Source organism: Beta vulgaris, chromosome 7, assembly GCF_026745355.1.
Source record: "Beta vulgaris subsp. vulgaris cultivar EL10 chromosome 7, EL10.2, whole genome shotgun sequence".
Taxonomy (NCBI): Eukaryota; Viridiplantae; Streptophyta; class Magnoliopsida; order Caryophyllales; family Amaranthaceae; genus Beta; species Beta vulgaris.
The window spans coordinates 13,464,445-13,477,800 of record NC_079208.1 but is presented as its reverse complement, the minus strand read 5'-3'; the positions used below and the strand labels follow the sequence as shown (position 1 = coordinate 13,477,800).

The 13,356-nt window shown below is 34.1% G+C and overlaps 1 protein-coding gene across 1 annotated transcript; it reads right to left on the bottom strand.

Moving 5' to 3' along the window:
• Positions 1 to 1,303: 1,303 nt before the first annotated feature.
• LOC104908892 (uncharacterized) lies at positions 1,304 to 6,073 on the bottom strand. The gene is made up of 2 exons (XM_010698061.4): positions 5,705 to 6,073; positions 1,304 to 1,860 (listed from the first exon to the last, which is right to left on the bottom strand). The coding sequence occupies exons 1-2, from the start codon at positions 5,892 to 5,894 to the stop codon at positions 1,592 to 1,594; spliced, it is 459 nt and encodes a 152-aa protein (XP_010696363.1). The 5' UTR covers positions 5,895 to 6,073; the 3' UTR covers positions 1,304 to 1,591.
• Between the last annotated feature and the right edge of the window lie 7,283 nt (positions 6,074 to 13,356).

The following is a 13,356-nucleotide window of genomic DNA, read 5'->3' as shown; positions in this document are numbered from 1 at the left end:
GGGTAGTGAGATGAAGGGGGTGGTCACACCATTAGTTGAAGGTGTAGCCCGCCTCATATAAAAGTTTGTGAATAATATTCATCTAATATGACTAGGAAAGTAATTTACAAGATAAGGAAAGTTTTAAATAAATCATTAATAGGTGGATTAGTGATCAGCGCGTACACGTAGCAGATTCCAGCAGAAACAGTGTAATCTTCCGAAAGACATAACTCCTTAACTAGAAGTCTCCTCAGGGCGTGCCACCTATCGTTGGAAAGCTCTTCAAGTCTAGTTTCCAAATCTGTTGGAATTACTCGATTTTAAGGAGCACATAAAAAGTTATGATCATATGAGTAGACATGACTCTTTTTTCAAATTTCTTTTAATGATTTTCCGCTTCGTTTTAGCTCAAACTCATACTATGACATATCCATACAATCCTTATTCATTATTGCTTCTTTCCAAGTGCTCGTAATCCTCAAGTTTAGCTAATCATACTCCAAATACGTCCTCAATGCCTGAAATTCATCAAAAACAAGAAAACATACCGAATAGGGGTAGAAAAGCATAACTTAAGAATATAATGCAATAATGAACCTAAATATGAAACTAAATGCTCTAAACTGCAACCTAAATGCACCTAAAAACTATATATAAAAATGACTTATCAGTACCCAACTTCTAAGCTGTTGTGCCCTAGAAGCTAATAGCCTACTAGGGATTGGTCTTCTAATGAATTATCTTTCCTAATTAAAAAAAAAAAAATCTTCGCTTTTATTCTTGCCAAAGTTGACACCGTGATTCCTGGTCTAGTCTTTCCTTAATTGGTCATACCAGATAACCTTAATTGATGCATCTAATGAAGAGAGTGAGATGACAGGTGCTGCAAACTTGGGTACTATGGCCACTGGGCAGCAGGGGATGGAAGGGAGTGGGCCGTGTGGCAATGATGATTAATGAGAGGTGCTATAGATTCAGGTAGTACTGCCACCATGGTCTGGACTCTGGAAGCAGTGGATAAACGAGTTGCAGAGTTTTCTTCATCCAGAATGAATGTAGGATGCCAATTCTTGGTGCAGCCACAAGCACGCAGAATCACCGGATATTCATCCAGAATGAATGTAGTATGTACCTCATACACAGTTATGAGATAAGCAGGATGGATGTTTGTCTGAGACTGAGACTGAGACTGAGACAGAAAATGTCACCCTGGACTTTCCAAAATAAACATGATAAGACATAGGGTTATAAACTTCTTTCTTATAGGGTTATAACAACTTCAAATAATTAATACAGAATAGATAAGATAGGCCGAGCTTGATTAAGAGTCCAAATTGACTAAATTTGTTTATCACTTAAAAAGTCATTAGTTGACTTCATATGCAACTTTTGCTGACAAGGCATATCAAGAATTTTATGCCTACAGGCCCTACACAACTAAATGGTTAAATCCAATATTCTTAGAAGGAACAACCTTGAGTGTGATATTTCAGAACTCAGCATATATTGGTAAACTATATACATTGAACCAAGGGAATGAAAAAAGAATTCACATAGAATTCTGAACTCTAGCAGTTTTATATGTGGAGGGCTGGAACCTAATTTTTACTCATTTCATTGGAGCAAGAATGGTGTAAAGCAACAACAATGAGACTATTACAATGGCCACGCCAAGGGTAAACCTGGGGCTCGTCCACAACATGAGGTTCGATCTCTCTGTTCTCTTGATTGGATCAACCTCTTCTGACAGAGGGTAGTTTGAACGCCTTGGATTCCAGGTCACGTACTTGTTTGGAGAAAACTGAGATAAAAGGCTCTTCTTCCCTTGCCTCTTGAAGCTTGACCATGCTTTATCCCAATCAGTAGAGAATTTGCCACCTAAGAAATTCAAGATATGATTTTATTTCTTATGCTGAAAATTAACAGCAAAACATACCAAAGCTTTCTGAATAATGTAAAAAAAAGAGCATTCACCATATTATTAGTTACATCAAACAAAACTTATGAAAGCGAGACCACAATTTTGTGTAAGAATAGAGTAGAGCAATATATAGAACCTGTCAATTCTGTAAACCTAACGTTCAACATAAGACCAGTGAAGAAGTTAATATATTCTGATCAGATACACCCAAGTCTAAAGACCTCTGAAAAGCTCCATGATACACCGATTTTTTAGATGCTCCAGCCAATCTAGGAGATACCCACAAAGTTGGAATAATTCGGTGACAGGCATAAACGGGAAGAGATTCGAGGAACACACACTCACTGACAGAACAAGCAACAGGGGCACATTGTTTACTTTGTTGGAATGACAACTTTTAGGATCGTTGGCATACTCAATTATGTATTCACAAGAAATAATGTGGAAACAACACAAGAAACAACGATAAGGTTCACACAAGAAGATTTAACGTGGAAACTTGAGAACCGGGAGAAATCCACGAATCAATACACTAGGACTTTCAATGATGTGTATGATACGCTGACTTAAAGGGCTCCCAAGATCTCACCAATCTAACCTGATCACCCTAACCCGTGTTTACCCAAACACCTCACACCTCACACCTTGACTTTTTCTCTCTTCACACCTCTTATTCCCATCCCAGGACTTATATTTATAGCCAACTAGAAATAATAGAACTCTAGTACTCCCTTCGTTTTTTTAGTTGACTCACTTCACTTTGGGGGAGAACCAAGGAGGAAGTACAAAAATATGAGAGATAAACTGAAGGTGGAGATAGAAATTGAAAAGTGAGGGAGAGAAACTAAAAAGTGAGTTAAAATTAAGAAGTGGATGACATGGGTGGAAAAAGAGGAGAAAGTAGATGAGACATGTTACCAAGAATAGAAAAATAAACAATGTGTAGATTAAGAAGAAACAAACCAAAAAGGAAAGTGTAGATTAAAAACAAACGGAGGGGGTAGGAATTAATAACCTAATCCTAGGTAGAATAAAATACATGTCAAATTATATCTACTTTCCTAAATACGGTTCTACTAGTATTAGGAAACTATAATCGTTGACATACTTGGATACTTGCCAAAACATGATAGATCTCCATCATCCCAATAGTAGCATTCTACAGGGTGTGTTTTTACTTTTTAGTGTTACATTCCTGAATCAATTAGTAACCAGATATCTTAATAAAACTAAGAGAGATTTATGCATGAACAGATTTAGGTCTAATGGTTTGCTTCACGAATATGTAGAGCGCATTACACTTGAACATAGGAGATAAAAAAAACATGCAACTGTAAAAGGGCAGTACATTGCCTTCACATAAGATAGAAGGGATCACCATATTCTGTTATATGGTGCTTGTTGCAACATCGTTTGATAGATGACATATTCATGTTTACACTATACCTTGGGCATGCTCAAATTCGGGGCAATGTATTAAGGGGGTGATAATAGAAAAAATAAACAAATTGTAGATCAATGGAAGTAGTGGTACTCTAGTGAATGTGATGAGGTATTGTTGGTGTAAAGGGGGGAATTATTACCCTCATTTTGGGGGTAATACATAAGCGCCCTCCCTGTAGGGTAATGCCTTGCTCTCAAAACAATGGTAAAAGTTCCCCCATTCATCTCTCTCTTCTTGATAATCAATTTTATCTCTTCCAATAACATCTAAATTCAACTTCATTTTGTGCATTTTATCTCTATTAGTCCCTTAATGCATTACCCTCAATCTCAGGATGCCCTCAAGTTTCACCATCAAGAATTAAAGTTCTTTCTGCTAATTTAGTACTAATATGTATCAGAAATATGATTCTAGCAGTGAGGCATTGATAGAACTATTTATGTCATTACCCAATTTATTTTCTGGGGAAAGAAATAATTAGACACTTCTAAAATGGAAGGAAAAGACAAGGAAACAGATTATCAGTCTTAACACCAAATAGTCGGTGAAGCAGAAAATGGACAATGCATCTTGATAAGTTTCTGTCCGAGCTAAACAGCAAACATCATGTTCAATCCATTTCTATGAATCAACAATTAGATTTTGTGAAATATAAATTTATCAACAAACAATATTGTTTGACGAGCTGAAGAGAAGTCGGCATACAGTCACAGAGAGGTGGCTATAAAGCGTGGCATGTTTGGAGAAAGCTTAGAATGAAATATTATTATATACTCCACTAGTAAACATGAAAATATGACAACGCTGTCTACTTTCACAAGATTATGAACTATTAACATCTAGGACGCAGAGAAAGAAAAATGCCGACATGATGAACTCCAATGATATGCAAAGACAGATTGAAGCAACAAAAGTTGAAATACTAGAAATAACATCACCTACTTTCCCATTTTACATGTCTGGTAAGTGTATTCTGGATCTTCCTGCATTTAATATGTCGAACAGACTACTTACGGAGGGAACACAAGATTGAATAGAAAAAAACAGAGGGAACACAAGACGAATGAACTCTTTCTCGCAACAAAAACACTAGTAAGAGCTATTCAAAGAATTTACCTAGAATCAATTAAACCAAGCCTTCATGCACTAAGAAGACAGACTGAGATGCTAATTTCAAATTGATATCCAAATAAGTCTCAAAGTTCAAGATTTTACTATTTTGTTACGCTACTCTAGTTCTTAAGAAACTTCTTATTACTAATATTCATCCGAAGTTCAGAACATTATATCTACTTCCTAAAGAAGTACTAGAAGGCTAGTCTACTTGAGCATAGGTGTAATGATTCTAGGTGCCGGTGTATTCCTTGGACTTTAGCCCAAAATCATTTTTTAGAGCTATATTCCCTTTATGAAACTAGAAATAAAGTATGAAGATGAATAGTAGTCCAACTTGGAGTCAGGACACTATTTCTATCAAACTACACTTCAATTGGACAGCCGAATCTCGAATACGCTACACCTGAGAAGATAGCTGGTAGCACAGAAGTGATAACAACAACACAGTCACTTGCTTTTAGTGGATAACATAGCTAAACATTCTAATTGAGGGTTGAACTACATAGGTATCACACACATATTCCCATCCATGAACATAGAAAAAATTATCAAAGTATTTGCAACAACCGATGAGTAGCCCTTATTCCCGTACCCAAACTTGTATAGCAAATTAGGTAACACTGATTTCATCATAAATATATTTAGAACTCTTAAATTTAGGCTTACTTACCCAAAGTCCCCATCTAATGCCCATTTACACTTCCAGCCTTGCATAGTGCATTAGCAATTAGCATGCAAGTATTCCCAAAAGTTAAGCAGGATGAAAATGTTGCTAACTTAACCTTCGTGCACCTACACTCCTCCCATATTCTGGGTTAAAATTCGCTTGTGAAAGAAGGAAAATGATACATACAATCTTATATAAGGAGCTAAAAGTGAAAAAATTACGCCGTAACTATGATCTAATGAAACCCATGTACGTGTGATTTTGTTTTGAATCCCTAAAATTAATACTCTTCCGTCTTATATGCATTGCAATTTTTTCCTTATTTGCAAGTTTTAAAGTAAGGAATATTTTCTAGGTTCTAAAATACTACCATAAGACAATGGTATCTGATTGTCGTATACGAAGCACAACTTCTATGAAACTAAATACAACATTTATAATTCAATATACAAGCATCAACAACTAATTATTCTAAACAAAATATGGTTCAAAACATTTAGGAATTAGAAATTTCTCATAAAGAAAGCCCCATCAAATCAGACAGTAAACAAAAATCAGAAGGGTGAAATTATACCACTTTTATTATCTTTGGCACTATCATCATCATCACCGTTTCGTTGGGGTTGCTGGGAATTGTTGGTGGAGCAATAAGTCTTGAATGATTTAGAGGAGACAGAGATGTTGAAGGAATTTGAGGAGAAGTTGTAGTAAGAGAGGAATATCCCGTTGCTGCGCTTTACAACCAAAATATCCATTCGAATCATCTCAACTTCTTCACATTTGCCAATCAATGAATGAGTTTCCCCGCCAATCAAATCATTTGCCAAACTCCACACACCGTCCACACCTTCTTCGTCTAACTATAAGATTCTTTCTTGCTTGCCAAATTACCACAGCCACTCAAGTGCGAAGTGTCCAAGTCTCAACTCTCAACTCTCAAGCACACTTTTTTTAAACAATAACATTTACGAGTTCTCGTATAAACTTCTAGCTTTATATGCACGCTATGTGTGTAAACTCTAAATATAATGAAAATTATTTTGCAATATATTAGATCGATTTTTTTTAAAAAAAATTAAACTAATAAAGTAATAGGTGTTGCAGTTTTTTTCTAATTAGGGGTATATTGATAAAAAGAATAAATACCAAAGTCATCAAAAGTTCTCATATATCATAGAAATTTTACCATTACATTTTACCTTAGAGGAGTCACTTTGGTAGTGATTCGGGCCAACGAGACGAATATGGGTCGACTTCTGGTCAAATTTAGGTTGTGTTGAAATATAAAAATATTGTAGAGCACAAATTTACCATAACATATTATTATTGAGTCAAATCGCGTTGAGTTCGGGTTGTTCTTGTTCGGTTCAGGCCTAATTCATGTTTCTCTCAATAACTTTGGGTGGGTTTCAGGTCGGTTCAGGAATTGTCAACACTATATCTCTTGGAAGTGAGCCTTTATAGATTAGGTAACCCTTTTATTTCAAAGTGACCACTTTAGTTTAAAAAGTGACCTTTATAAGTTATAGCACATAAAGTTACCCATTTTAAGTAAAAAATGAGGTGATCTCAAACTAAGTGATGGCACACAAATTCTAGAAAGAGAGGGCCTCCATTTTCTTATATATGTCTATGTGCAAACTATTGGGAATAAAATACTATTATTTAAATGCTTGAACAAATTATTGGTTTTTGTTTTCAAGATTTCAATTTTGTTATTTTCTTTCTTTTTTGAAACACAAAACAATAATATAAAGGAAAAATTAAAAAGAATAGTCCCAACTCTACCCCCTGACAAAAACAGTCCTAACTTTAATTTAGTCTTGAGTAGTCCCAACTTTGGGGGCTATTTTACAAAAATGGGAGGGGGTTTAAGGGGCAGGGGAAGTGTGGGGTTTCGGGGCAGGGGTTTAAGGGGCGAAGGATAGGCTGGCAGGGTAGGGCATGGCGTTTCAGGTAGGGGTGCTTATCGAAAGAGTCGAACCCGAGCATTGGGCTCGGCTTGATATCGTTTAATTTTTCATGGACTCGACTCGAGCTCATTTAACTTTTCATGGGCTCGGCTCGGATCATGAGCTCGACGAGCTTGGGGTAGCCAAGCTAGGCTCGAGCTCGTGATTATTTTTTTCGATCGAGCTGAGCTCATGAGCTCAACTAGGCTCGAGCTTGAGAGAACCTAACCGAGCTCGGCTCGAGACTTCAACTTATAAATGATAAAAATAGAGATGGGTTTAACTTAGATAAATCAGGCTTTAAAAAATCTAAAGCCCAACGAAATCATTACATACTCAATTAATTAAGTCAAGGTTGCAGATGCCCAAGAAAAGTCTGGGCCATTAAATAAATTAGGCACAACTTCCACAAATATCATGCATCCATGTACACCCATATTTAAAGAGCTGATTTCTTATTGCACTTATTATAACTTCGATGTGGAACTTTTGTAATCTGATATAATATCACCCAAAAGGCATTGTAATGTTCTAGCTTTCATTCCTCACCGATGTGGGATTTGTGAAACCCCAACAAAATAAAAGCTACATGTTAGAATACATACTGCCATCATTCCATGTGTTCTGCAAATGTGTAATATGTAAGGTTTGCTAGCAGTGTTATCATTTTTTCCAATATGTTTACACAAATAATTAAAGTGATGGAATTTAGTACAATATTAATTTTATATTCAGTTGAAGTTTTTTGGGTCTTGCTTATTTAATGATTGTCCAACATTATAAAGTAAGACAAATCAAAAAATAAGTATAGTTAAGACTTAGGTCCCAATTTCGTAAGCGGAATGTTTTGAGTAGTCAGCGAAGAATCTCCGTTACAAGGTATGTTTGCGTAATAGTTCAATTAGATATGTTATTATCATGTTTAGGTTATGAATTCATTTATTTGAACCTAGAATTATGATAGGGAACAATTATATGAGTATGATTGATAAGATTGTTTGGTAACATGAAATCAATTAGAATCATATCATTTATTGTTGTAGCAAGGATGTCACAAGAGGTTGCTTAAACTAAAGAATTAAGCAATGTATCTAAGAAGGAACAATAAATGATTATGCATTTAATGTTATATGAATGAATATCACTAAGAAGGATATAATACTTGACGATAAACTTGTAGTTGGAATCCCTACAAGTAGTGAACAATGGGGGGAGTGTGGGACTTGTTCTACACTCCTATGCAGGCCTACTGTGAAGACGGTAGTGTCCTTATAAATTTCGATAACTCAAGTAGGCGGAAGGTTCCGTATGATCTTGGGGATATGCATACTAAGGTGATGGGTGTGAAGCGGAACGAAACCGTATTTGTATTCCATCTAATAATAGACCAAGTTGTCTAATAAATAAGGATTAAGTAGCCCCTATAATTCTCGAAAGATGACGGTGTCCGTTCGTTGCCAATTAAATTATAAAAATAATGAAATGTAATACTCTTGTAGTATCATCTCTAGGAATGATTCTTATTACTTTGATTATGCTTGGTATATTGTTTCACTATTTAAGTACGTACTCAACATAGATGATTATTGTTTGTTATTTGTGTTTGTTTGTTGACTTGTGATGAACCATTGATATTCAATGGGGACCATAGGTATGCTGATGATGTTGCATGAGTTCAGGTATACATAGGATACTCTTTGTTTTATGAACCTTTTAAGTATTTTTATTGAACCTTCTAGAGTTTCCTTATGAATTACTTAGTTAACGTGGGTCAATAGTGATTCCCGCGTTGTAATTAATATTTTATGTTCGTTGCAATTTAGTTTTCATCACAAGGAGTAAGTTAATGTTTTCATTTCAATAAACCTTGCATTTCACCACGACAGTAACATTCTCAAAGTCGATGCAACGTAGTTGAGACGTGTATGGAGTTTTCAGCCAAATTAGAATCATCTAAATATGATAACCGTATCGAAAGTTATGCTCAATAAAGTAGACATGACCCTCTCTCATATTCTTCCCATGATTCTCCGTTTTTCTTTGGGTCAAACTCATTCTCTAGCATATCCGCGAAAATCCTTTGTGACGTAACTTCTATCCAAAATACTCATGATGCTCACGCATAGCTAATAAACTCCACATACATTCTCGAAACCTAAAATTTACCAAAAACATGAAAACATACCAAACAGAAGTAGAAAGCATAGCTTAAGTTAATGATGCAATATGAACTTAAATAAAGTTGATCTTATATTCTCTAAAATGAAACCTAAATGCAACTAGAAACTATATGAATATATGACAAATCAGGTAGTGACGTAGGAATTAGATGGTCTTTTGGCGTGATGGTGATAACGGAGGCGTTGGTAATGGTGGTGATAAGAGGTAGTGGCAGTGGTTGTCCTTGGTAGAGGTGGTGATTATTAGAAGTTGGATATAACTAGAGATGATCATGGGGCGGGACGTACTTTGAAAAAACTGCCCATTGATCTGGCCAAAATTTTATGTCCAAAGCTCGTTAATTCGGTCCAAAATTAGACTAAAAATTCATTTTTGACTTTCCTAAAGCCCGTCCAAAAGCAAAAGGTGGGTCGGGTCCAATCTTGGGCCAAACTTTTCTGCCCAAACAAAAATTTGGGCTAGACCAGGCTGATTTGATCAGCTCTAGTTATAACTGTAGTTTTAAGAATATTTTTCTATAGTTAAGTCCCCTAATTCTTTTCCCCCTATCTTACTTTTTCCTTTCTCTATTCCCCTTTTCCAGTCTCCATTGTCAGTACTTTAATGTTTCTTCTCCAAAGCTGACCCTGTAAATTAATAAGGAATACAAGAGTGTATGGTTAGTTTCCATCAATGCCCAAAGATGACATGCATTGTGTTTTCTTTAATTTTTTTTTTAGTTCCAAAGATCAAACGTTTAGAGCCTTTATTCAAATTAATTTTAAGGGGTATACCAAGTCAAATGAGCAAGGATCACTTGGAAATGAGAAAACTAACTCTGAAAGGAGCAAAACTAAGGGCTTGTTCTGTTCGGCATAAAACAGCTGAACTGAACTGGACTTATTGGAGCTGAACTGAACTGAACTGAATTGAATTGAATTAAATTGAATTAAATTGATTTAAATTGAATGTAATAAATATATAAATAATATTTTAAACAATAATAATATGAATATTAAATAATAATTATAATGATAAGTAATAATAATGAATAATAATAATAATAATAGTATTTTGGATATTTTTAAATGGTAGTTACAAATAAATAATATTAATAATAATAATAATTAATGACAATAATGATAATTAATAATAATTATTTTATATTATTTGTATTAATATATTAATACTTGATGATGATATATAATAACAATAATATCTAAGAAGTAAATTAATATTACTATTTTAAAAATTAGATTTAATAATATAAAAATATTTAGTAATAAAAATAATGATTGGGTTGGACCGCGAAAATTACATCATAAAACGTCTTGACGCAATTTGATTGGTTTATGGGCTCAAAAAGTGGGTTTATTTGTGCTTTGACCTAAACCATGTTCCTCCTAATAATAATAGTAATAATAATGAGTAAAGCTATAATAAACAAAATAATATATAGAAACAATAATAATAATACTTAATAGTAATGATATATATTTAAATAACAATAATGATAATAATAATAATAATAATAATAATAATGATAATAATAATAATAATTAAAATAAACTATACCAACATAATAATAATATTTAACAAAATGGTTATAAAAGAATGGAGCTGAACTGAACTGAACTGAAAATAAGCTAGGGAGAACAGGCCCTAACTTTCAAATGAGTAAACTTCACTTAAAAATGAGCAATATACTTATTGAAATGAGCAAGAATTGGCTTAGGGCATACCCAACTCTATATATACCTGGGTGGACCTCATAAATCGCAAAGTACAAGGGATTGGACTTTTGTTATATATCATTAAATGGATATTATATTGGCTCGGGGTGTAATTAGCTGTATTTACACCTGGGTGGACCTTATAAATTACAGAGGACAAGGGATTGGCGCTTTTGTCATATATTGTTAAACGAATCTCTATTGTATGAGGGAAGGGAGAAGCGATAGTGTCCGATCCCCTTATAAATTTTCTGATTTGCCTAGTAAATCAACTACTACTACTACAAAAAAGTGAAAAATCAAAGTAAAACTCAAATATAGCATTAAGAAAATTAACTTACATATTGAAGGCAATCAAGTTATAATTGGTTGCGCGTATTCACCGGCTTGTCGATGAGTATGTCTCGTATGCAGGACGTATCTACAGCCCATCGTTGCAGCCCAACGTCCCTAGCCATCGCGTATGGACAACGTCTACTGAAGGTGTAGTCAAGATTAATGTGGATGCCTCGTTGGCTGTTGAAGGTTGGGTGGGCTTTGGTGTTGTGGCTTGTAATCATTCTGGCAGCATTTTATTCTCAGCTTCACGTCGTATTAGAGCTTTTTGGGCTCCTGAGCTTGCGGAGGCAAAGGCTATTTCTATGGGATTGCGGTTGGGTAAATGCTTCGGCCTTCGTGATGTTATTATTGAGTCAGATTGTCAAGTTATCTTTAATCGCCTCTCGAAGAATGTGCTTTATTTGTCTGATCTAGATATTGTTCTATATGAGATCCTCTCTGCTAGTACTTTTTTTCATTATGTTCGTTGGTCGCATGTAAAGCGTGATGGTAACTTTGTTGCTCATCATTTAGCTAAGTTAGTTCCTTTTAGTACTGAGCAAATTTGGGAGAACCATTGTCCTTTGGAAGTGGCTCCTTATGTACTCATGGACAATTTGTCTTTGAATTACTAGCTTGCTTTTCCCCTAAACAAAAGTTATAATTTAACCACCAAATGAGAAACATTGACTATAAGATTACATCAATCAAATATCTTATAATTAATTCACAAGCACAATCAAGTGTTATATCAAAACAAAATTAATCAATTAACAAAGTGAAATGATTTATCTAACACAAAAGATAATACAGCGTACGAAATTCCAAAAATAATTTACTTAAAATTCTTTTATCGTTCATCAAGTTTAATTTTAAAAACTCTAAAGAAAGAATAAGTAAAAAATTAATAAAAGAAGAGTTAAGTGATAGAGGCTTAACCACGAAATTTAGCCAAAAAAACTGTCTAATGTTTAAACTTTTACCCCCGATTATGCCCAAGAGACTTGAATTTATGTTCGAAAAAAAAAATCAGGCACATCGCGTGTATAAATTACTAGTATTATATTATAGGAGTGCACCTAAGTTGTGGGAAGACTAATATAACAAAAGTATTTTGTAAAAGTGTATACCATATATCCTACCTAAATGTTTATAAACAAAAATAATGAAATTAGTTTCAAAATATTAAGCATAGGAGACATAGTTTTCTCTTTTCAATTATATGGGTATTTTTCATTTTACCTATCCATTTATCTCATCTTTTCTCCTTTTCTACGTCAAACAAATATTATTATTTAGGAAAAATTCACAAAAGAGGGTCCAACTATTACCCGTTTTCTTTTATAATTCCCAACTATAAATTATTCGCTGCAAGTCCCAAGTTTACTATCTTGTGATTTCATAGATCATGAGTTACTTATAACCGGTTTAGAAGGTAAAGTTTTTTAAACATATGCCATGTTCGTACACTTCCAACAAGTGATAAAGACCTATAAATTGGGACCAACATCTAAAATCTTACCTTCTAAACCAGTTATAAATAAGTCAGGACCTATAAAAATAACAAGAGAATAAACTTGGGATATGTAGGGAATAATCCATATTTTGGACTTATAAAAGAAAATGCGTGATAGTTGGGCTCCCTCTTGTTAATTTTTACTATTATTTATGTGAAAACAAAGAAGGTTTTGATGAACTTTTGTATGACATTGATATTCTTTCATTCTATCTATCTCTCTCATCATTTCTTATCTTGTTGTGTTGTAACATATACTAGTCTTTATTATATAAGTGAAGGAGCGGAGGAAGATGATGTCACCCTTTCAAAAAGTTTGATATATCCTTATGCTATGTTTGGATAGCAAGATTTCATTTCAAATCCTGGATTTAGATGAAATCTATTGTTTGGATAGCATGAGATTTGAAATTATGGAATTTGTCCAAATTCTTATCCAAAGTCTGTATTAGTAGAATTTAAAATTCAAGCTATTACCTTGTCATTTGAAATTCTCTACTCATACATATCCCAACTCCATAAGTAAACCCACACTTTCTAATATTTA

What these genes read in the sequence shown, in the direction of transcription:
- LOC104908892 (XM_010698061.4), bottom strand. Translation starts at nt 5,894, where the DNA reads ATGATTCGAATGGATATTTTGGTTGTAAAGCGCAGCAACGGGATATTC. An exon ending in TGCCAAAGATAATAAAAGTG is followed by an intron (nt 1,861 to 5,704) that starts GTATAATTTCAC and finishes TGAATTTCTTAG; the next exon opens with GTGGCAAATTCTCTACTGAT.